At 40.1% G+C, this 26,136-nt stretch overlaps 1 protein-coding gene across 2 annotated transcripts in view; it reads right to left on the minus strand.

Annotated features, from left to right (window-relative positions):
- TAFA1 (TAFA chemokine like family member 1) overlaps window positions 1-26,136 on the minus strand; it is a 568,835-nt gene that overhangs the window by 99,456 nt on the left and 443,243 nt on the right. The window contains exon 3 of one of the 2 annotated variants that reach the window (XM_051852227.2): window positions 10,255-10,392. In XM_051852227.2, coding sequence (XP_051708187.1) covers window positions 10,255-10,392 — 138 coding nt within the window. Of the gene's footprint in view, window positions 1-10,254; window positions 10,396-26,136 lie in introns of both variants that reach the window. The other variant, XM_002713298.5, reaches the window with a different exon arrangement.

The raw sequence follows: 26,136 nt of genomic DNA on the forward strand, positions 1-26,136 counted from the left end.
TAAACACAGATGGCAGAGGCCACCATTTCTGCAACATAAGTCTCTTCTCCTCTACAACAATTTGTTACTGTGGCATCTCACTGTGTGTGGACAAGTAAATCAATTCGCAGAACCAAATGAAGCCATCCTTTCTGTCTCCTGAAAAATTCAACACTTGTGAATAAAAACAGGAGCTATACCTTTTCATGCTAGGTTTGCACTGGATGGTCTCCAGATGATTTCACATTGCAGTTGAGAGGGACATGTCACTAGGATATTGTAAATCGCGTTACAATCAGATCAGTTGTGCACTGTTTGGTCAGCCAGTCTTAGGAAAAACACTGAGATATGGGTATAAGGATGATTAGTTGAACTCAGAAGGCCAAAAAGCCATTCCTGAAAAGCAAAATCAAGTCACAGTCTATATTAAATAGTCTACAGCATCATGGTCAAAGTCTGTTTCATGAAACAATGAGACTAGAGGACATGAAGATCTGTTACACAGAAAAAGGTTCTACACTCAGCAAATGTTGGGAAACACTGGATGAAGTTTGATGAGCTACTTGTCTGCAGAATTCCCAGAACCTGTAATATGCTGTCATGTTTTGTAAGGCTAAGAAGGAGATGGGATATGTAATATTTTTCATATATGTATCTCACATTATTCTGACACTGAATTTCAAATTTCCTACAATCCTCACACCTTTTGCTCTACCATGACTGTCACTAAAAAATTATAATGTGGTGTCAAGAAAATTCTATCATGTCTCTTCCAAAGCAGTAATCTCTGAAAACAACTTTTGCAGATTTTTGGTTCTGGAATCTTATATAAGGCAATTAAAAAAAAATAAAGTCTAAATCTATCAAATAAATTTTGTTTTGTTTAAAAAATACATATTGGAGCTGGCGCTGTGGCATAGCAGGTAAAGCCACCGCCTGCAGTACCAGCATGTTATGTGGGCGCCAGGTCGAGACCTGGCTGCTCCACTTCTGATCCAGCTCTCTGCTATGGCCTGGGAAAGCAGTAGAAGATGGCTGAAGCCCTTGGGCCCCTGCACCTGCATGGGAAGACCCAGAGGATGCTCCTGGCTTCAGATCAGCGCAGCTCTGGCCATTGTAGTCAACTGGGGAGTGAACCAGCAGATGGAAGACCTTTCTCTCTCTGCCTCTACTCTCTCTGTGTAACTCTGATTTTCAAAGTAAATAAAGAAAGAAATTTTTAAAAAATAGATATTGACTGTAAAAATGAATATAAACAATTGTTAGGAAAAATGAACCATGCCAACTCACGGGGAGATGTATTAATATAACTTCTAAACTTCTATTTACTGATCTGTCTCTCCTGCTACCCTTTCTCATCTCCTTCCCATGTCGGTCTTTGCTGGTCTTTTCCTCTCACTGTCAGCTTTCGTATCTGTCTGAGCATTTATGTATCTCCCTTTCTGTCCTTTTGCTCCTATCTTGGAGGCTAATGACAAGGTCAAGCAACAGATCCAGATATATTGTAAGTTTGTGTCTCTATAAAAATAGCAAGCAGTATAAAATGACTTTAAATTTCATTAACTGTATAATTTGGGACATGCTCAAGCTGACTTGCCCCAAATGGTAGAGTTAGAAACATACCAGGGGATTCCAATTCAATCCCATCAAGGTGGCATGTACCAATGCCATCTCACTATTCCAAGTGATCAATTTCAGTTCACAATTGATCATAATGAAAGGACTAAGAGTCAAAGGGAGCACATAAACAAGTCTAGTACCTGCTAACACTAACCGATAGAATAAGTAAAGGGGAGAGTGATCCAACATGGGAAGTGAGATACTCAGCAGACTCATAGAATGGCAGATTCCTAAATAGCACTCTGGCCTCAGAATCAGCCCTAAAGGCATTCGGATCTGGCTGAAAAGCCCATGAGAGTATTTCAGGCATGGAAAGCCAAGACACTCTGGCAAAAGATCTCTGTGAGTGAGATCCCAGTGGAAAGAACAGGTCTTCAAAGAAGGAGGTACCTTTCTCTGAAGGGAGGAGAGAACCTCCACTTTGACTATGACCTTGTCTAAACAAGATAAGAGTCGGAGAACTCAGAGGGCTTCCATAGCCTTGGAAACTCATGACTGGAGCATAGGGAGATTACTGATGCCATAGACAGGAGTGTCAATTGGTAAAGTCAACAACAGGAGTCACTGTGCACTTACTCCTCATGTAGGATCTCTGTCCTTAATGTGCTGTGCATTGAGATTTAATGCTATAACGAGTACTCAAACAATATATTTCATTTTGTGTTTCTATGGGGGTGCAAACGACTGAAATCTTTACTTAATGCATACTAAACTGATCCTCTGTAAAAAAAAAAAAAAAAGAAATTATCAACTCCCAACTTGACTCTCACTGGGATTAAACATGACAATAGGTCTGATCTGATTTCATCATCATTTAAAAAAATCATCTATTATTTTTCACTTTATGTTTCTGTGTGGGAGCAAACTGTTGAAATCCTTACTTAATGTATACTAAGCTGATCTTCTGTATATTAAGATAATCGAAAATGAATCTTGATGTGAATGGAAGGGGAGAGGGAGTGGGAAAGGGGAGGGTTGTGGGTGGGAGGGACGGTATGGGGGGGAAGCCATTGTAATCCATAAATCGTACTTTGGAAATTTATATTCATTATATAAAAGTTAAAAAAAAAGTTTTTAAACAAAAAAAAAAGAATGTCACTATAAAGTAATATTTAAATATGCTAACAAACGTAGACTTTAGCAAAAAATGAAACCTCTTAATAAAGAAGGATTTTTGAGAAAAAAAAATTTCATTAACTGATAGTTTTTTAAAACTGCTTATTTAGAAAGGCATAGAAACAGACAGACAGACAGACACACAGGGTCTTCTATCAGCTGTTTCATTCTCTCTAACAGCCACAACTCTGCAAGGAACTCTTTAGCCTCCAATGAGGGTAGCAGGGACCAAAGTACTTGAGCTTTAACCTACTGCCTCACAGAGTATACATCAGCAGGAAGCTGGAATCAGAGGCAAAACCAGGATTTCTCTCCAGGCTCTCCATTATGGGACGTGAGCCTTCCAAGTCTGCACCAAATGCCTGCCCTCAAACTGGGATTTTCATTGCTGTGAAAGTTTTAAGCTCTTTGATATAAATTGGCCTCTTCTCACTGCTGCCTTTGGCTAGCAAATCAGTATATGGAGGCAAGAATACCAAGCAATCAGTCACTGAAAGGGTTGTAATTTACACGGGATGAACAGGAAGACCTGCAAACTCATCATGAGATGCTAGTGTCCACAATGTGCTAAAGGATTTCTCCAACTAACCAGCAATTGAAATTTCCCCCCAGATATTTATCTGAGTTAGGAACACATGTAAATTAGTAAACAATAAAGTCCTTTTTATTTATAGTTAACGATAAAATCCATTGTAACAATATAATGGAGAAAACCACAAGAGAATTTCACCATAAACAGACATATTCCGTTCCCTCTCCTGTCATAGTTTTGACCATCAATCTGTAACACGGAAAGTGTTGTTTACAAAAAGCTTCTGATTATTCTGTGGCAGTGATCTCTGGAATCATTTCTAGCACATGGAAAGGGAAGGTGCACATGCGGCCCAAGTACTGGGCATTTCAGAAAGGATGGGTGTGGTTGGACTAGATTCCCCTTCTCACGCAGATATTTCACATCTTCCACGAAAGCCTTTGGAAGCTAACATGTGTTTATGTTAGATATGACTCTGCCTATGGTTACCAAATGGGGGCTCTGGAGTCCAGACAGCCCAGGGTTTTCTTTGTGCTCTGCCACTATTGGCTGCATGACTTTGAATCACGCTCTGAGTATATCTGTGCCTCAGTTCCCATTAGAGGATCTACCATACGGGGCATGGACATTTGGAAGGGTGGTACATGGTTAGTCCCACCCCAAATACTAACCACTATCATTATATTAAATAAATTATATAATATTAATTATATCATTATATAGAATTATACCTAGCACATTATATAATACTATACCCACTGTTTTATACTATTTTAAGCAGCTCATTTATTAATTTGTAAATTTAAAAAAATTCATTGTAACTTTGAGATTGATAATATTTTATGCCATTATAGAACAATTAGAATCACATAACAGAGGCCAATTTTGTGGCACAGAGGGTTAAACTTCCAATTCTGTTTGTAGAATCCCATATCAGAGCACTGGTTCGAGCCCCAGCTGCTCTGCTTCCAATTCAGCGGATGGTGACTCAGATACGTGGGTCTCTGACACCCATGTGGCAGATGAGGATGGAGTTCCTGGCTCCTGAGTTTAGCCTGGCCCACCCCTGGCTGTTGTGGTCATATGGGAAGTGAACTAGCAGAAAGAAGGTCTCTATCTCTCACTCAAAGATTTATTTATTTATTTGAAAGGCAGAGTTAGAGAGAGAGAGAGGAACAGACAGAAACATCTTCCACCTGCTGGTTCATGCCTGAGGTGGGTGCAACAGCCAGTGCTGGGACAGTCTGAAGCCAGGAGCCCGGAGTTTCTACCAGGGCTCCCACATGGGTGCAGGGGCTCAAGGACTTGGGCCACCCTTCACTGCTTTCCCAGGAACATTAGCAGGGAGCTGGATTGCAAGTGGAGCAGCCAGAACTCAAACTGGCACCCATATGGGGTGCTGGTGCTACAGGCGATGGCTTTACTATTATTCCACAGCTCTGGCCCAGATCTCTTTTGATCTCTCTTTCTCTGTAACACTCTGCCTTTCAGTTCAATCAATAAATGTTAAACAAATCATAGAAATACTTTCATAAGCCTGCTGGAAATTTATTGTGAATAGTTTAATCTCATTTGCTTAGAAAAATTCTTCCATTAAATAATAAACAGGTATGTTTAGAAGTCATGATCCTCCTGCTTAATCTGTCCTATTTTGGGTTATAGGCTAATTAAGGAATAATTAAAGTGTAATGACAGAGTCCTTCAGAGGAGGGCCAGGCATAGGGCCAAGGGTTTCATGCTATTGTAAGTAGTTATAAATAAACATTTCATAATTTAAGCTTATGAGTATGTATTTTGGCATTTTCAGTTATCAGGTAATAGAGCATCAATTTAAAAATCAAAGACCACCACTTAAAATGTTTCTCCAAATGAAATACTCTTGAATAAGCTGTTGAGATTTTTCCCCTGAATTTCTGTCCCATTTTAGTAATTTAGTCTCATATTTTGAGTCCTAAAACAATTCAGTGCATGCTTCTTATAAAATCATCACTGGTCATGTTTTTGAGAACACTGTAGAAGCCAAGTGACCCACAATTTTCGAGGAAAGCAAATGACAGTAATTGGAACACTTACCATGGGAGATGCACTATCTAAATCAGGACGTGTTTAGGATAAATGTAGTGAAGCCTTTGTCAGCCCGTGTCATGGAGAGAAGCTGGCATCTCTGTATTCTTAGGGAAGTGAGACAGGGGCATGAAAGAAACACTGACCATGTGCCATAGTGGAGAAGGGAGTTAGCAAGGCGGTGGTGGAACTACCCCGATAACTCTGGGTAGTCATGAACAATAATGGTTTGAATGCACATTAACTTGGGAAGTATTTATCGTGCATTAAGAGAAACGAGTCACCAGTAAAACCATATACTATTTTAGCTCAGTAGCATACCTTCAATGTACGTTTTCTCCTTAGGAGTGGTTTAATATTAGAAGGACATATATTAACTTCTTATCTTTTATAAAAAGGATAATCTCTGGGCAAAGATATGATGAGTTAGTTTAATGTGTGGCTATACTTCTGTAGTTTTCAAAATCTCTATAATGAACATCCATTTAATATATATATATATATATATATATATATATATATATATTTCAGAGGTGGGGTGGGTGCTGGGGGAAAAGAGAGAGACACAGATACAGGGAGACAGAGTTTTTATTTGCTGGTTCACTTCCCTGATGCCTGTAGTGGCCAGGGCTGAGCCAAGGCCCAAACTGGAATCCAGAAACTCAATCTAGGTCTCACCCGGGTGGCAGGAACCCAAGTACTTGAGCCACCCCTGCTGCCTACTGCCTGCATTAGTGGGAAGCTGTAGTCAGGTACGGGAGCTGAGTATTGCATCCAGGTACTCTATGTGGGACATAGGCATTTTAACTGTTAAGTTAAATGCCTGCCTTTAAGGAAGGTTTTTGAAGATGACTTGGTAGCATTAGTGATATTCAGGATAATTAACTGGAAGCAGTTCCAAGGAAGAATGATGGCTAAATGCTATGGTACCAAGTTAACGTGAAACAAAACTTTGTAAAGCCATGTCTCTCTATGTGCATTCTGCACACTTTTAGCACGATAAGAAACAGATGCTGCCATTGACTGAGCACTGGACAGGAGCCAGGCATTAAGCAATTCACATTATACACATAATCCTCTTAATTGCCACCACAACCTTAGGAAGCAGAGATGAGCATTGTTCCCATTTTACAGATGAGGAAACAAATTCGAAAGCAAACATGTCTTTCTCAAGGTCATTATATTATGAGTAGGGGCGGTAGAAATCCAACTCGTGCATATCAACTTCTGAGTCCATGGTAAAAGTACACTGAAACTGTTCATTTTTATTCACAGTTCATATTTAATTTGCATGCAGAGATTTAGACCACACAAACAACTTTGATCATAGCAACATGTATACTTACCCATATATTTCAATGGACTAAAGGATTTTAGAAGAGCAGAATGCTGTGTAAAACAGAAATAATCAGCATGAAACTAAAAAACACTTTATTCTTTGTTGACTTTTGCATGGGAGATAGGGTGTATATATAGCCCTTTTGTTAGAATCAACTGCACTCAAGTGTCAGAGTTTCCAAAGGCAAACCAACTGTGCTGAGATATAAAATAATACTGTTCCATGGCTTCACTTCTCACAGAAACTTAGGGCCAGATGCCATTCCTCCTCCTGCCACCACACCTAATTCACTGCTCTTTGGGTCTTGCATCCAAATCCTGAAGGCAATTCTATTTCTAGATCATTAGAGATAAACATCAACTAGAAGCAAAGTGAAGATTTATGGTTAACAGCCCCAGTGCTTTCTTTGGCAAAGAACATGAGGAACCATCATGGTTTGCTGTCTCATAATGCCAGTTGGCTTCTATGGCTAAGAGTTTCCTCCAGTAGGAGGGGGAGATGGTTTTCTCTAGCCTGGCTGCCTGCCTTTCCTGCACTGTGCTGGTTGCAACAGGACAAGGAAATAATCACAGTGTGTATTGCTCAACCTCAGTACCATTGACATTTTGGGTTGCATACTTTTTAGCTGTGGGTAGGGGCTGCCCTAGTAGGATACTCAATAGCTTCCCTGGTCACCACACATCAGATCCAAGTGTGCTCGCTTGCTTGTTCTCCCTCCCTCTCTCCCTCCCCCTCCCCTGTCCCTGTCCCTCTCTCTCTCTCTCTCACACACACACACATTGTGCCAAATGTTTAGATTACAAATATCCCCAAATGACCCCTGGAAGAAACCATCCCAATGGAGAACAAATGATCATAATACATTCCCAAAGTTGATTTTTTCCACATCCTTTAAAAATATCTTGACTTTCCTATTGCACAGAATGGGCTGCTCTACCTGTCATGCACTTGCTTGCCCTGTGGCTGAGAATGATTGGGCAAAGCTGACCCTAGCTGAGCCAATCATATTCTACCTTCTCAGAAAATACATTGAAGACACAGGGGCCTGAAGCTATACCATTATGTTGAGTGAGATTACAGAAGGTACCACAGACATAAAATCTTTATATCAGTCAATAATTTATGGGAGACTCAAAAGGAAAATCCTTGAGGAGGGAACCAGTCCACAGAGTGGAGAATGACGTTAAGAGCCATCAGAAGTAGTGTGTCCCATGAACAAAGAAAATGAGAACACAGCTGCAGGAAGATTTTGCAAGTATCACCAAAGCTGGCTGAATTTCCAATAATTGGTTCACCAAGAGTTTAAGTTTCTTAAAATAACTTGCCTTTTACTTACCCTAATTTGAGTGTGTTTCTCTTTCCAACCGTCTACTGATTCATAATGAAAACGCCTAACACAAGCTAATCTGGAAGAAGTTCTTTGCTGTCTGGATTCAGAGGAAAACAATGGATCCTCAGCCAAGACACCCAGGTTCTTTGTCTCATTCTGTGACTCTGTACTAATAAGTCTTTTCTCTGGGTTTTTATTTCATAACTGAAGAATCTGACTGATTCATACTCAGCTAAAAAATTATGAGAAAGACGTCTGTAATCCATTTGCATCTTAGACTCACTGAAGGTGCAGGCCAGACATGGCATGAATGCCTATTACTCTGGGTTCAGGAAACAGTCAAGCTCTGGATTACCAACCTTGGAGCCAATGGAGCACTGTATAACCCTACTAAATTCCCTGTTCATTCATGCTTGAAGTGTGAAGGCCAGGGGATATGCCCATGGAAATCAAAGTCTGAGATGAGCCAAAGATTCTGGCCTGATGGTATTTTTTTTCCTTAAAGGATGAGAGGTAGAGAAAAAGAGAAAGAGCTGTAGACAGACATACAGACATACACACACACAACTGAAGGAGGGAGGGAGGGAGGGAGGGAGGTTGGTTGGTTGGTTGGTTCTCATCCACTGGTTCCCTTCCCCAAAGGTTGCCACAGTTGAGGTTGCACCAAGCTGAAGCCAGGAGCCTGAAAGTCAATACAGGTTTCTGACACGGGTGGCAGGGGCCTAAGCAGTTGAGTCATCACTGCTGCCTTCGAAGTTGCAGATTATCAGAAAGCTAGAATGGGGGAGTGGAGGCAGGATTCAACCTCAGGTAAAATGACATGGGCTATGAGCATTCTAAGCAGCAGTATAACTGGCAGCCACATGTTTGTCCTTTAGGCTGCTGGGCTTTAAGCCCTTGCAGTCCATTCCTACATCATCCTGGACAGTGCCCCACAGTGCAGAATGACCTGGCTCAACACATCAGTGGTGCCAGGGTGAGAACCTCTGGTCCAACCTGAAAGAAACCCTCACATGAGTCTCTGACTTGGAGCAGACTCATTTTTAAGCCCTTGCAATCTATTCCTACATTGACTTTGGCTGGCTCGTATAACCAATAGGATACTGTGAACAGATCAAATGTAACTTGTGGCCTAGATATAAAGAACACTGTTGACTACTGGTTTATTTTCTTGGATTACTAGCAGCAAGGGAAGCTAGCCAACATACAATAAGAACACCAGGCTTCCATGAATCCACATGGCATAGAATTGTGACCATCTGCCAATATTCACATAAGAGAGTCATTTTAGACCCATAGCCAGCATAAGTCAAATCTTAAGATCTTAACAAGTTACAGGGAAGACATTGAGACCAAAATCGCAGCTAAGCTGAGTCCTTGATTCACAGAAACTGTGAGATAATATTTGCTGTTTTAAGCTATTAAGTTTGGGGGTAATTTGTTACACAGTAAAACATACACTTTATGGAATTGTTGGGATGAATTAAATAAAGTATCACATAAGAATTGTTTATCACAGTGCGTGGCACATGGTAAATACTCAGGACCATTCTATTTGTTCATCAATGTGTCCAAAGTACCCACAGGAGTATCTGGCATATAGCAAGAGCCCACTCAATATTTACTGAGTGAATATTAGGCATTGCTGTCTTTATTATTACCACCACCAGCATCATTCTATGTAGCTTCAATCTAAAATCATTTCCCAAATGAACTGGACCCTCAAATTCTTGACTGGAAAATATTCCTTTAACCTTCTTTAAAAGAATATCAAAGAATAGCTATTTGAAAATCAAAAAGCCACACATCTTAGTCTATTCTCTGTTGCTCTAACAGAATACCTCAGCCTGGATAATTTACAAAGAAGAGAAGTTCACTGGTCCACAATTTTGGAGGCTTGAAATTTCATGATCAAGGCACTGGTAGCAGCAAGGGTCTTCTTGCTGTATCTTCACATGGTGGGAGGCAGAATGGCAAGAGCAGAAGAGGGAGCTGAGCTCACCTTTATACACGGAATTAATCCCTCTGATGAAGGTGAAGACTTCATGGCTTAGTTACCACCCAAAGGTCCCTCCACCCCACACCACTACTGCACCAGATTTCAGCAGGAGTTTTGGAGTTTGAGTCTTTGGTGAGGGCTAGTGTGGAGATAATTTTCTAGCATTTTAGATGTACCTTGTTCATAATTCCAAGCCATAGTTAGAGAAACAAAAAAGTCCATTCCATGTAGTGAACATGTGAATGCAAGACTTGAGAGTAATGCCAGCCACTTACCATCCACACAGGAAGGTCGGTTTCTTGTGGTTCCTGCCACTTTCCCAGGGAGACAGGAACACTTCACCGTTTGCGACCGCTCCTCAATGCGGTTCTTGTTACAACATCTGTGTGCTGCTATCACCTCGCATGTCCCTCCTTCTGGCAAAAGAGAAAGAACAGGACATCTATGAGAAATAACTCAGGGGTGGTGTGGCCTCTGGGAGCCGGTGTGAAGTTACTGGGAAAGTGACAGAAACCGGAGCAACAGCTTCCATGAGGAACTCCATTTAACTATGTAAGATCTTGGGGAAGAGAGCATTACAGCTCTCTCCTTCTCCAGCACAAACGGCACCAATGAAGTCTTCTTAAGATGGGATAATACTGGGTTCCAGGAGGTGAGAGGCAAACAGCAGATACCTGCATCTAGCATGTGAAACAAAGACACCACCTGATGGAAACACATTGTATATATATATATAAAATTTGAAAGGCAGAGCAACAGAGAGAAACACACACACACACACAGAAATTGAGAAAAAGAGAGGTAGAATATCTTCCATTTGTTGGTTCACTCTCTGATTGTTCCCAACAGCCAGGGCTGGGTCCAGTGAAGGGCAGGAGCTGATATTCCATGTGGGTCTCCCACGTGGGTGGCAGGGGTCCAAGCACTTGGGCCATCTTGTACAGGTTTCCCGGGCACATTAGTAGCAAACTGAATCAGGGCAGCTGGGACTCAAATGGGCACTCTGATATGAGATGCCAGTGTGGCAGGCACTGATGCGACCTGCTACACCACAACACTGGCCCCAATGTATTATATTTTAGGGACCCTCATCTGTGCTGTTTTTAAACTGATACATTCCCCGAGTTCCCCCTAATGCCAAGGAACTGATGCTCTTATGGGACAGAAACTACAGTGGTAGGAAGACTGCCCGGAAACTGGCTCGCACTCACACTGCCTGCCCACACTCAGAGGCAGGATAGAAACCAGCTGAGAATCATGTTCCAAATCTAGCTCTCATCCACAACCAAAGAAAGCCTTGCTAGAGAAAATAGATGGATGCTTTAAACAGAATCTCTGATTGCAGGCCCGGGCATGTGGCTTCATTTAAATTATTACAGCACAACCATGCAGTCAGCATATTTATTGGCCACTTAATGTATGTCACTGGTGAGGTCCTCAGCAGGTGAGCTGCTGAGTCTGTCTAAAGGTTTATGAGCAATCAGGTCAGTCTTTCTGGTCAACAGGAAATCAGCCAAGCCAGACCTCCAGGTATGACTATGCAAAAGATGCTTCAAGTGACCAAAACCCAGAAATTAACTTTCCCAACATCAAGTTTTAAGTTAAAGAAGAATGTGTTCTTATTTGAGCAGAATGAGCTCATAACATTAAAGATTCTTGGTTTTGAGGATTCAGTGGGCAGAAATTCCAGGAAGCATTTGCTAAGCAACCACGATATACAAAATACTGTGTTATGAACTCTAAGGGATGTGTATATGTGCCATACACATAGAAGATACACATATGGACATATAAGAAACATTGAAAAAAGGGGTGGGAGAGAGGGGAGAGAGAAGGGACACGGGAGAAATCCCAATGTATTGCAGTGGGATTGGGGTGTGATTTTTTTTAAAAAAAGGATTTATTTTATTTATTTGAAAGAGTTAGAGAGGTAGAACTAGATATATATAGAGAGAGGTCTTCCATCCACTGGTTCACTCCCCAAATGACTGCAACAGCCAGAGATGTGCTGATCCAAAGCCAGGAGCCAGGAACTACTTCTGGGTCTCCCACACAGGTGCAGGAACCCAAGGACTTGTACCATCTTCTACTGTTTTCCCAGACCATAGCAGAGAGCTGGATGGGAAGGGGAGCAGCCCGGACTAGAACAGGATGCCAGCCATGCAGGCTGCAGCTTCAACCCACTGAGCCACAGTGCCGGCAACTGGGGTATGATTTTATGCTCCCCAATCATATTTGGCAAGTTTGGAGATAGTTTTGGTTGTGATCACTGGCATGCTCTTGGCATATCATGGGTGGAAAACAGGGATACTACAAAACCATCGACACTGTCCAGGATAGTGCCTCACAGGGCAGGATGATCTGGCTCAACACATCAGTGGTGCCAGGGTGGGAATTTCTGGTCCAACCTGAAAGAAACTCCCCACATGAGTCCCTGATTTGAGGCAGACTCATTCTATCTCAATCTCTTGCAATGGAATGGAGTGCCTGTGCTGGTCTTAAGCTTAGATCTGTCACTATTATCTGAGGCTAGCAGTTTCTTCATGTGGAAAGTGGGAATAAAGAGCCACACTTGTGTCACAGAGTCATGTGATAATAAACTAAGAAAACACGTACAGAGGTTGGCACCGAGCTTCACATGCTGTAAAAACTCTACAAACCTCGTCAATGATAATAAGCTCCAGAGTGACACCAGGGTTATTTTCTGGTGTCACCACCTTTCTGCTTCAGAAATTTCACACACACACAGTTTCTTCAGGGATATTCTCTCTTACTTTCTACCCCTCCACCCCCATCATCCCAACACGGTTCCATTCACCTATTTAAATTTCCTGAGAGCTTACCTCAAAGTTAGGTTCCTTGGAGAATGCTCCCTCTCTCCCATCACTGTTCACTCTTAGTACTGTGCCCACTTTTGGGTACTCCTATCTGCACTAACAGCTAAACTCTGCTTGCTCCAGATCAGGGTCAGGGTCAGGGTCATTGCTTGTCTCCACACATCTCTAGCATTCAAATGAATTACAATTTTTGGCATCAAAATAAAGTTACCTTTAAACTTAATTCTTCCAAAAATTGTTGAAGTAGCCCCATAGTTGGAATGGGAAACCCAGTTCCTTTGAAATAATCAGGACAGTAACTTAAGTTATAAGTTGCAATCATAACACAAGACTATGAGGTACTTTAAAACAATTTTTTTATTTTAGATTTTCAGAAAATTTGTGAAGATTATACTAAGTCATTTTTTTCTTCTTTTTTTTATTTAGTAAATATAAATTTCCAAAGTACAGTTTATGGATTACATTGGCTCCCCCCCCATAATTTCCCTCCCACTTGCACCCCTCCCATCTCCCGCTTCCCCTCCCATTCCATTCACATCAAGATTCATTTTCAATTATCTTTATATATAGAAGATCAATTCAGTATATATTAAGTAAAGATTTCATCAGTTTGCACCCACATAGAAACACAAAGTGTAAAAATACTGTTCCAGTACTAGTTATAGCATTAAATCACAATGTACAGCACATTAAGGATAGATCCCACATGTCAAGTAAGTACACAGTGACTCCTGTTGTTGACTTAACAAATTGACACTCCTGTTTATGGCATCAGTAATCTCCCTAGGCTCTAGTCATGAGTTGCCAAGGCTATGGAAGTCTTTTGGGTTCGCCGACTTCGATCTTAATCTGACAGGGTCATAGCCAAAGTGGAAGTTCTCTCCTCCCTTCAGAGAAAGGTACCTTTGATGACCTGTTCTTTCCACTGGGATCTCACTCACAGAGATCTTTCATTTAGGTGGTGGTTTGTTTTTTTTTTTTTTTTTTGCCAGAGTGTCTTGGCTTTCCATGCCTAAAATACTCTCATGGGCTCTTCAGCCATATCTGAATGCCTTAAGGGCTGATTCTGAGGCCAGAGTGCTGTTTAGGACATCTGCCATTCTATGAGTCAGCTGTGTATCCAGCTTCCCATGTTGGATTGTTCTCTCCCTATTTTGTTCTATCTGTTAGTATTAGCAGACACTAGTCTTGTTTGTGTGATCCCTTTGACTCTTAGACCTATCAGTGTGATCAATTGTGAACTGAAGTTGATCCCTGGACTAGTGAGATGGCATTGGTACATGCCACCTTGATGGGATTGGATTGGAATCCCCTGGCATGTTTCTAACTCCACCATTTGGGGCAAGTCCGATTGAGCATGTCCCAAATTGTACTTCTCCTCTCTCTCTTATTCCCACTCTTATATTTAACAGGGATCACTTTTCAGTTAAAATTTAAACACCTAAGAATAATTGTGTGTTAATTACAGAGTTCAACCAATAGTACTAGAACAAAAAAATACTAAAATGGATAAAGTATTACATTGTACATCAACAGTCAGGACAAGAGCTGATCAAGTCACTGTTTCTCATAGTGTCCATTTCACTTATACTATACCCTGTTGTCTTCTATCTTTAACCCCTTTTGCTAACATCTTACATTAGTATGGGGCATTTTTAATAATTGAGTCAATACTGGCACATTATTATTAAAGAAAGTCTAGGTTTTCTTCAGAATTCCTTAGTTTTTACCTAATGCCTTTTCTGTGCCAAGTTCCCATCAAGGACGCCACATTACATTTAATTGTCTTAGTTCTTTAGACTTCTCACAGTTGTAGCAGTTTCTCAAATATTCCCTACTTTGTAATGACATTGCCAGGTCTGTGGAATATTGGCCCACACTGCTGGAGATTTGTCTGCTATTTTTCTCTTGATTAGACTGAGTTACAGGTTTTTGGAGGGAGACCCCAGAAGTAAAGTACCATTCTCATCGCATGATATCAAGGTACATCTCATCAGCATGATCCTCACTGTTGATGTTGACCTTGGTCACTTGGCCAAGGTTGTGCTTCTTAGACTTCTTCATGGGCAAACATTTTTTCCCTCCCCTGTTCCATACCACACTCTTTGGAAGGAAGTCACTGTGAGAACAGTCCACCACCTTGAAAAATTAGGAGCTTTGTTCCACCTCTTGAGGTTGTAACATGTATTAAAACTGCTTAAAACTCTTCATGAGAGGTTTGTCTCATCTCTCCTATTCATTTCATGTAATCAGTAATTTACTTCTATTAGCATTGACTCTTGGGCATTTATTTTCTATTTTACATTGTAGTCATTAATTATCTGTTAATTATATTATAATTAATATATTAATTAATCAATATATAATTATATTATTTATGTAGTTATTAATAGTGTTAATTGCTTAGTGTTCAGAATGTTCTGGCTTTGACTACTGTGAGAACTTCCTATGGCCCTCCGACATATCCCAGTCACCGTGGGTTTGTTGTGCATTATGGACTTTCTTATTTTCTGACCCTATGAGATAGTCTATGATCACCTTATATATTTCCTATCCTCGTCCTAAAGTCAACCATTACTCAAAACAGCCAGTCAGCACATCTGAAAAAATACCCTAGAGTGACTGGACCTGTGTTTTCTTCCATATGTGAGATAAGATTAAATTGCAGAGGGCTTCCTTCTCCAGGGAGAGTCCTCAGTGTTGCAATGATGCATTAAAGGGGATTTTGGAGCCAATGATGGGTGTGATTTGGGTAGTGCTCTAAGGCAATCACCTTGGCAACTTTGTGCAGGAGGGGTTGGAGGAGTACAAGGCAGCAAAGCAGCAGAAGTAAATGACCATTGAAACATAACACGCAGGAAGCAAGAAAGCTCGAGTTTGGGTCATGGAAGAGTATCTCCCTACTTCCACATGCACAGCCCTCAGCTTAGAGTTACTAGGGTTATTCACACATTACAATCTTCCACCAGACAGTGGCCACCATGCCACTTTAGCTTATAACTGTCTGCTACAAATACTCTTGGTCATGTCAGTAACAGCTGGTTGGGCACTTCATGAAAATACAACTGGTCTGTTTCCTTCCTTTCCTCCCTCCAGGGCACAGATAGCTTTCAAATGTACCACATGTTATTTATGACATTTATTTCTGTATGTCTCCCATTGGAATGTAAACTCCTCAAGGACAGAAATGTCCATCGCTTTACCCATTAAACAATATCTGGCATATAGTCAAGATATAAATAGTGCTTTTCACATATATTTCATTTAATATTCAAAAGCATTTAATGATAGAGATAGGTCTATTATAATCCCCATTTTCCAGCAAGGGTGTAGATTTAAAGAAAATAACATAACCACTTAACTTAGAATGATAATAATAGCATTAAAAGAATAATAATTTATTGGATTATCCTATGTGCATGACATCACAGTAGATAGATTATATGACTTCAATTCATTTTATGCTTATAAGAGCCTAATGAAGGTATGATTACTCCATTTTAAAGAAGACACAACTGAGATCAAGTGCAACTTAAAAACCTGCTGATGGTTTTGAGCAAGTACTCAGAGCATCAGAAACAGAATCAAGGACTTCAAACCCCATATCAGCACTCTCTCTCTCTAGTTCTTCCTTGGTACAAATGCTGCCATTTCTTTAAAAAGAGGAGGAGAGCTTGGAAGCTGGAACTGATGAATGTTCCATGTTCATTAAAACCCAGGCCATATCTTCCTTGTGTTCATGGAGTAGGGATTTGCACAGAGGAAGCCAGAGAAGGACTACTCTAAACAACAAGTTCACTTGGTCCAGAAAAGTTGAACCATAGCTGCAATTACACCTGCTGTTCTGTTACATTAATGCAGATCCAAGAACCATGTGTTGGTGGACATGGTGGAGCCCCAGAGGCAAGTTCTAATTGCCTCATTATACCAAATTCTCCTATTTCCCAAGGTTTTCATTTATGAAACCTTGTCACAGTGGACCAGAGAAATTTAATATTTCAATCTGTGTTGACCCAGGAACCCCGTCTACTGACTTGTGTTGACAAAACTGGAATAGGAGATCTTTGACAAGAAAAGGGTCATTTACATCTCAGTCCTTTGCTTTTGGATTTTACTTTGTGGGTCTCAGATTTCTGAGGTTCAGTTACCACCACTCGGGGAGAGGAAGCTGCCACTGTAGTTGTTTGATTTTTAACATTCAATAAAACAAGTTCTATTCAAAGGAATTCCTCAGCTAAGAAAAAAAGAAACTGCTGTGCTGAAGTGATTATCATCTTTCTAAAGATAATATTAAATGATTGATGGATGGATGAGTGGACAGGATGAAAAATGAGTAACAAACATGTCACAGATTTTTACAAGATCAAATAATGTGGAATATAACTGAGATGGCTGGATGCCTTTGGTAAAGTAGAGCACAGTCAGCTTGAAAACTACTCTCCTTCTCACACCCACCAATTTTTGTGTGAGTTTTTACTTCTTGCCTGTATCAGGGGGCAACATTTACTTTGACCTATCCAAGATACAATGAGAAGTTGATCAAATTCTGAGAAAATAAATAAAATCCTAAGTTTCCATTATAACCACAGAGAGGGAATTTTTCAAGGTCTCCCTGGAACTGATTATAAAGTCTTATTGAACTGTTTGAGAGGAAACAGGGACAAGAAACTAAAATGCCTCTCAGATTTGTCCCCCGTAAAGGGAAAAGTTAGGTTTGTTGTAAACTTTTCTGGAAATTAGAAATCTGTCCTTTGCAATCTATTTCATTTGCATTTTAAGGATTACCTAATGAACAGTCTTTTTAAATGTTAGTTCCAAATCATAACAATAATATTTTCCATATAAAGGCCTTTCAGACTTTTCTTTGGCACCAATGAAATCCATTCCTAAATTTTATCTCCATTCAAGTAAAAATGACTTTAAGATGATGATCTATGGCTTCACAAAGCAAAGTGATTTAAGTGCTCGGAAAATTGAGCTTGTCATTTTTTGTTTATGGATTATCTGGAAAATGGCCTTTTTCTGGATTTTACTCACCACCTGCAGAGCTAGGAAATTAGACAGGTGTAACCCATTAACTAATGGCAGAGGAAGAAGCATAAAGAAGCAGTCAGGGGGCAGGTGTTTGGCTTTGTGCTGACTCCACATGGGAGTACCTGGATTTGATACCTGTCTCTACGTCCTGATTCCAGCTATGTGCTAATACAGACCTTGGGGGCAGCAGTGGTGTTCAAGTAGTTGGGTTCTTGTCACACAATTGGGAAGCCTGGATTGAGTTTCTGGCAACCAGCTTTGACCTCTCCCAGCCATTGCAGATATTTGGGGAATGAACCAATGAATAGGAACTCTGTCTCTCAAACAAATCCAATTTTAAAAATAAAAAAAGAAGTGAGTATGGGTGATTTCTATGCTATTCATACTTTCCATATTATTCATCTTGTCATCAATTTGCCTTGGAAAACACAGCTAAGATATAAAATATAAGAAATTAGTCTTAAAATCTACATCTAGCTTCATAAGGGATCTCATTGTTCTTTCTGATTGGGGCATTAGGACTGAACAATTAGGACTGCAGCAATTGTATTGGTGATACAAGCTAACCTGAGAAAGATGAGCTGGATAAAAACCAAGTTGCAGGTTCTCCCTCCACCAGTAATCTTTGAGACAGTGGTCTTGCTTCAGATTCCCTTTAGCCTTATTGATCCCCAGTGCTGAGAGCTGGGACCCCTGCATGGAGGGGCCCCATGGAGTATCATTGTAATTCCCCTTTGGCTCATTCTTGCGGATTTTTTTTTTTAACAGGCAGAGTGGACAGTGAGAGAGAGAGAGAGAGAAGGGTCTTCCTTTTGCCGTTGATTCACCCTCCAATGGCTGCCGTGGCCGGCGTGCTGCGGCCGGCGCACTGCGCCTTTCTGAAGGCAGGAGCCAGGAGCCAAGCACTTGGGCCATCCTCCACTGAACTCCTGGGCCACAGCAGAGAGCTGGCCTGGAAGGGGGCAACCGGGAAAGAATCCGGCACCCCAACCAGGACTAGAACCCGGTTTGCCGGTGCCGCTAGGTGGAGGATTAGTCTATTGAGCACCGGCGACCATTCTTGTGGATTTGTCAGAGGTCTGAGCGCTTTGTCTAAACCTGTTTTTAACAGGAAAACATTTAAAATGTCCAAAATGTGTGAAAAAAATTAATTTGAAGATTATTTCTTGCAGCAACAACTTCTCTGAGCTTGAGAAGTTTTTTAAAAAAAAGCCAAGCCAAATATGCTCTGAGCAAGCATACCCCCTTGGAGGTTCAATGCATCATTGCTTACCTTGCCCCATACAAGGGAGAAAACACCAGAAAGATAAATTGCTAAGGATAACGTTTTGTTTAAAAAGATTCTCTGAGGTGACGATTATGTGTCATGATAGAAAGGGAATATGAATTTAGGAATGACTAGCAGGCAGATGGATAAAAACATAGAAGTTGATATCATACATCAGGGTTTGCCCCCATATTGGAAATATAATAGAAACAACTCATACCAATCCACTTGAATACTGTGGGCTTCAAGCTGGGTCAATCATGAGGGTGGGAACTTACAGGAAATTGCTAATGTCTAATTATTTTCTGTACTGTACGTTCATGAGAATATTTTAGTATTGAACACTTTATGTCTAAGACCCAGCATAGCCAAGCAACTCAAAATTACTACAGATTTTCTAGGAAAGATGAAAAGATGTTGCAGTAGAGTGCTAAATTCAAATAGAGATAACTGCCTTGAAATGAAATGAAAGGGGGGGAACCCAAGTCTAATCTCTTTATTTTTGTGTGTGCAGCTCTGAAGCATCTTTTAGGTCCACTTTGGGTGATCTTCCTGAATTTCTCTGCAAGTTATATTCTCCTGTGTTCATATACAATTGCATCTCCTACATTTATATAGATGTTACCTCTGATATCCTTCTCCCACAATAATATAATGCAGATTTTAAAAACTAATATCTCATTTTTCCCATAAAAGGAAAGGACGGCAATTTTCCTGTTTCACCACCCTAGCCACATTATTAATCTCGGAAACTGGTACATGTTTGGTCTCTAAATATTTGTTCAATGAACCTCATCTTCAAAGACTAACTTTTGGCTCTGAATGGATGCTCTCTTCACAAGCCAAATTTGCTTTGCTGCGTGACTCCTAACTGGCATTCTTGTTCATCACCTGTCTTTCCTGTGTGAAGGGACACTGCATCATGAGTGGGACCACATCTCATTTACTTCTTCATCTCTAGTACCTAGCACAATCGTAAGCACTCACACATTTGCTAAGTGATTGAAAATAATGGGATGGAGGAAGAAAAGGAAGAAGCTCCTTCAAAGGAAAAGGCAAAAGAAGGTAAAAGAAGACAAGAAAGATTGAACATAAACTATTTATCTTTTTGGAATTTTTCCTGAATATTCATTATTTGTTCTTTTCTAAGGATGACTTTGAATTCACTTTGTTCAAAGAAGTGACTTTTCTATACCTGTAGAAAAATCAACTGAGAATTTTGGCTTGGAAGAGTAAAAATGTACCAAGAAAAAAAAGTTTTCATTCTAAATGAAATAACTTAAAACTGAAACAGCAAGTCAGAAGAACTATAAGGCAACATCAGGTCTCATTAGCAGTCAGGCCAGGATAAGTGTTTACAGTTCAGGGCAACTTTTGGAGGAAATGAATAAAAGATAATTAAGGAATGATAAGACTGACAAGATTATTCGGATCCTTGCGTTTTCACTTTATTGCAAATGATTCCTTTCTTTAAGAGCAGTAATATGTAAGAAAAAGCCCAGTTATTTGGAGAGTCACATTTACAGGACTTCTTGATCAAGGTCTTAAAAATAGCTCTCTTGGAATCTATTGTAACGGATGTCAGAAATGCATATTTAAGACTGTGTTAAAAATGCTTTATTGACCCACTGGACTGGAAGGAAATTCCAAGCATCTCTCTCTGTAAATCACTGACAAGAAAGACACTAATGGATCTTCCAGCATGTTTTGGTTGAGGAGTGCAAAATGGCTGCTTTATTTGTTTATACTTGAGATTAAACAAATTGCCATCTTCTCTCCCTTGACTCTGGGGTATGAGGATGACAAATGCAAGGAGAAGGTACAAATTCATGGCAGGAAAGCCATATTTGAGGCAGTACAGCACAGTGCATGAGAGAAAGGCTGCAAAGATTCAAGACATGAATTTATTATTTTTCATTGTATACCTCAGTTTTCTCATCTGTAATATGTGGATGATAGCATAAACTTTATAGGTTTACTTTAAGGACTAAGTGGGTATGACAATGAAATAAGTACACATAAAGTGATTATAATAGAAAGGCTTAACTAAAACAGAGCCTGTTGTTATTAATACCAGGGAACCTGCAAAACTTCATTGAGAATAGGATTAAAAGATAATTTTTTTTCTAGGGCAAAAGCATTTTGAAATGCATACATAGTTTTCCATAATACACAAGTTGAATTAACTTGCTGACATACCACTGTATTATCAGAATTATCATCTTTGAATAGATTAAGATTATTGGTGAGCAAACACAAATTTTTTCATTTTCCCCCTTGTTTTCACTAACATGGTCCCTTCCTCAAACTCATTTTCCTATCATTTCAGGCAAAGACTGGCTAATCACATTTAGGCCTTAGTATTACCTTTTCTTTTCTTTCTTTCTTTCTTTTTTTTTTTTCTTTTTTGACAGGCAGAGTGGACAGTGAGAGAGAGAGAGAGAGAGAAAGGTCTTCCTTTGCCGTTGGTTCACCCTCCAATGGCCGCCGTGGCCAGCGCGCTGCGGCCAGCACACAGCGCTGATCCGAAGCCAGGAGCCAGGTGCTTCTCCTGATCTCCCATGCGGGTGCAGGGCCCAAGCACTTGGGCCATCCTCCACTGTACTCCCTGGCCACAGCAGAGAGCTGGCCTGGAAGAGGAGCAACTGGGACAGAATCCGGCACCCCAACTGGGACTAGAACCTGGTGTGCCAGCACCGCAGGTGGAGGATTAGCCTAGTGAGCCGCGGCGCTGGCCCTTAGTATTACCTTGAAATAAGATTTTCAGAAAAAGATGTATGGATTCTGGCCAAAGAAGACAGCAGACGAGCAGAGGAAATGTATTTCGAGGGGACAGTTGGAGAGACATTTGCAACGGAAATTCTACACAAAGAAGAGGAACCCCATGGAACACTGTGGAAAGCGTGGATGCACAGCAGTGAATGGGGACACCACACAAATCTCCTAGCCTGGGGAGATGCCACGTTCTGAAAGCAAGGTGAGGGCAGACTATAGCAGCCTGTGTCACTGGTGATACTTACTGCATGAGGGAGAACCTTCCAGGCCACACTAACTTTAAGTCTGGCCTGAAGCCTTAGTATGTGACAGGGTCCCCCCCTTATCCAGTGTAGGAAAAGCACAATTCTTTCTCCCCATTCACCCACAAAGGTGCCCAGCAACCAGCAAAGAGAAGTCAACCCTCTTGACACCAGTTGAGATTGCATTGGCTCTCATGCACATTACCAGAGAATTTTACCGAAGCGAAAAATCCGTGGTTTCCCACTGACTTTCAGTCTGGCTGGGAGGATTGACAGGGGGCTGGTCGCACTTAAGATTGTGAGGTGGCCCTATCCTCTCAAACTTTCACAGGCTCCAGGGCTCAAACTGCCAAGGTAGTGCACCCAAAGGCACCTGGCTCTGGAAGTGACTACTCTGTCTGCGGATGGGGAAAGCTCTTGGGGCAGAGAGCAGATCCTCTGCACCCCATGACTGTGGGAGCCTTGCATGAGGTGACTGTAGGGATGGTAGGAATCCTGTTACTGCAAGATAGGGCATGGGGTCTAGCTGGGTCTCTAGGCAATCAGTGGGTCTGGCATCAGAGGCTCAGAGCTCCCTGACTGCCTGGGATGAGTCATTGCAGAGAGTTCAGTCCTCACACTGAGGACTGCAAAGATCCTTTGTGCACTTCATTATGCCAGTGTGGGCGAGGGTCATACCTGCTATGAGCTAACCCTGGGAATTGATCAACTTGGAAGAGAGCAGGTGAAGCTGTGATTACGCCAACAAGCGTGATCATACCCTCACCCTTCCTGACAATAGGGGAGATCTACCATGTTCAACCTGGGTGTCACCCTGGATTCTTGCCCCACCCAAGTATTGACCAGAGCTCTCTGAATCCAAACGGCAATTGCCTCTGGGTATTCACTGAAACAGTAGACTCCACTAACCCACAGAGGCATAGTTCAAATATAAAGTCCATCAGTGGAGAAAACCAACAAATTTTTCCAAAAATGGCTAAAAATAAACACAGAAGTACAACAAACAAGAATGAAAACATGACTTGTGAAGAAGATAAGATTGATTAAATTCCTGGAATGAATTCAATAGAATGATCCCAAGATTACTCAGAAACATTGAGAAGTAAACACATGAGTTAAAGAAATCTACATGACAATGCATGAAAAATTTTCCCATGAGATACAGATTGTCTAAAGACATCAAACTGAAATATTAGAAATGAAGAATTCAATATGCCAAATAAAAAAAATATAGCAGAAAGCCATAACAATAGACTTGGTGAGGTAGAAGGAAGAATATCTGAGTTATAAAACAAATGTTTCAAAATATCTCTGTCAGACAAAAAAAAAAAAACCCAGAAGAAGAAATTAGAAAAATTAAAAGCAATGATCAAGATTTATTGGAGGGGCCAGCACTGTGGCATAGCAAGTAAAGCTGCCGCCTGTAGTGCCACCATCCCATATGGGCACCAGTTCAAGTCCTGGCTGCTCCACTTCTGGTCCAGCTCTCTGCTATGGCCTGGGAAAGCAGTGGAAGATGGCCCAAATCCTTGGGCCCCTTCACCCACATGGGAGACCTGGAAGAAGCTCCTGACTCCGGGCTTCAGATCAGCCCAGCTCTGGCCATTGTGGTCATTTGGGGAGTGAACCAATGGACGGAAGACCTCTCTCTCTCTCTCTCTCTCTCTCTCTGCCTCTCCTCTCCTCTCTCTGTGTAACTCTGACTTTCAAATAAATAAATAAATCTTTTAAAAAAAAAAAAAAGATCCATGCAACGAAGAGCTTTTTTTTTTTTTGAAAAAAATAAACAAAATTGATTCACCTAGGGCCCAACTAACCAAAAAAGAATACACAAATCAATAAATCAGACATGAAAACAGAAATAAAACAATGGAGATCACATAAATGAAAATAATCATCAGTAATTACTATAAACAACTATATGCCAAAAAACTAGAAAATCTAGAAGAAATGGATGAATTCATAGACATGTATAATCTATCAGAATTGAGGCATGAAAACATGGAAAACCCTAAACAGACCAATAACCAAGATGGAGATTGAGTTAGTAATAAAGATAAGCTGAACAAATAAAGCCCAGGACCAGGTGATGTCACTGCTAAATTTTATCAGAGTTTTAAAGAAGAACTAATTCCAATTCTTCTCAAACTATTCAAAACAGTTGAAAAGGAGGGAATCCTCCCAAAGTGCTTCATGAGGACAGCATTACTTTAATTCCAAAACCAAAAAAAGACATATAACAAATAAAGAGAACAATAGATTAAAATCACTGATGGACATAGACACAAAAATCCTGACAAAATACTAATTGAATTCAACCCAAAACAAATGGGATTTATCCCTGGTAGTCAGGGCTGTTTCAACATAGGAAAATCAACAAATGTGATACCTTATGTTAACAAATTGAAGAATACAAAACAATGATTATCCCAAAAGATATAGAGAAAACATCTGATAAAATACAACATCCTTTCAAGATGAAAACCTTAAGCTAACTGAGTATAGAAGGAACATCTCTCAACACAATCAAGGAAATTTATGTCAAATTCATAGCCAGCATCTTATTGAATGGGAAAAGTTGGAAGCATTTCCACTAAGATTTGGAACCAGAATAGGATGCCAATTTACCCCATTGCTATTCAGTATAGTTCTTGAAGTTTTAACCAGAGCCATTAGGCAAGAAAAGGCAATCAGGGGATACCAACTGGAAGGGAGGAAGACAAATTATCTCTATTTACAGATAAAATTATTCTGTATATAGGGGAACCAAAAGACTCCACTAAGAGACTATTAACACTCATAAAAGAGTTTGGTAAAGTTGCAGGTTATGAAATTAACATAAATTTCACCATAAAATATCTCTATGATGAAAATTATAAAATATTAAAGAGACACAAAAAATGGAAAAATATTCCATGTTTGTGGATTTAAAAAATTAGTATCAATAATATGTCCGTACTATCAAAAGCAATCTACAGATTCAATGGGATCCTAATCAAAACACCTATGACTTTCTTCTCAGATCTAGAGAAAATGATGCTAAAATTCATATGGAAACACAAGAGACCCCAAATAGCTAAGGCAACCTTCTGCAACAAAAACAAAGCCAGAGGCATCACAATACCAGATTTCAAGATATACAACAGGGCAGTTATAATCAAAACAGCATGGTACTGGCACAAAAATAGACATGTAGATCAATGGAACAGAATAGAATCTTCAGAAATCAATCCACACATCTACAACCAACTAATCTCTGACAAAGGAGCTAAAATTAATCCCTAGATTGATTCCTTAACAAATGGAGCTTGGAAAATTCAATCTTATTATGCAGAAATAAGAAACAAGATATTGTAATCCATAAATCGTACTTTGGAAATTTATATTCATTATATAAAAGTTAAAAAAAAATAAAAAATAAATAAAAAATTAAAAAAAAAAAAAAAAAAAAAAAAGAAGCAAAGTGGAGGTGTTCAGGAATCTAAAGTTACATGCTACATAGCAAAGCACATCATTTCCTATACAAAGTGACTGGGAAATCCAGAATTTTTGCACACTATATTGGATCCTGAACTATCACTGAACTATTCAGTAAGATTTTAATGTATTTATTTTCTGTGTGTGTGTTTGTATTTCTAAATAAACTCTGCTGGGCTACTTAAAAAAAAAAAAAAAAAAAAAAAAAAAAAAAAAAAAAAAAAAAAGAAACAAGATCCCTATCTTTCACTTATACAAAAATCAACTCAAAATGTATCAAGCATAGTAATCTACAACATGATACCATCAAATTACTGCAGGAGAACACTGGGGAAACTGCATGACATTGCCATAGGCAAAAACTCATTGGAAAAAGACCCCAAAAGCACAGGAAATTAAAGCAAAAACAAAAAAATGGGATTACATACAAGAAGCTTTTGGATTCAATTGAAGCACTCAATAAAGTGAAAAAGCAACTAACTGATAGAATGGGAGAAAGTATTTGAAACTATAAACCGGTAAAGG

Source organism: Oryctolagus cuniculus, chromosome 10 (assembly GCF_964237555.1).
Source record: "Oryctolagus cuniculus chromosome 10, mOryCun1.1, whole genome shotgun sequence".
Taxonomy (NCBI): Eukaryota; Metazoa; Chordata; class Mammalia; order Lagomorpha; family Leporidae; genus Oryctolagus; species Oryctolagus cuniculus.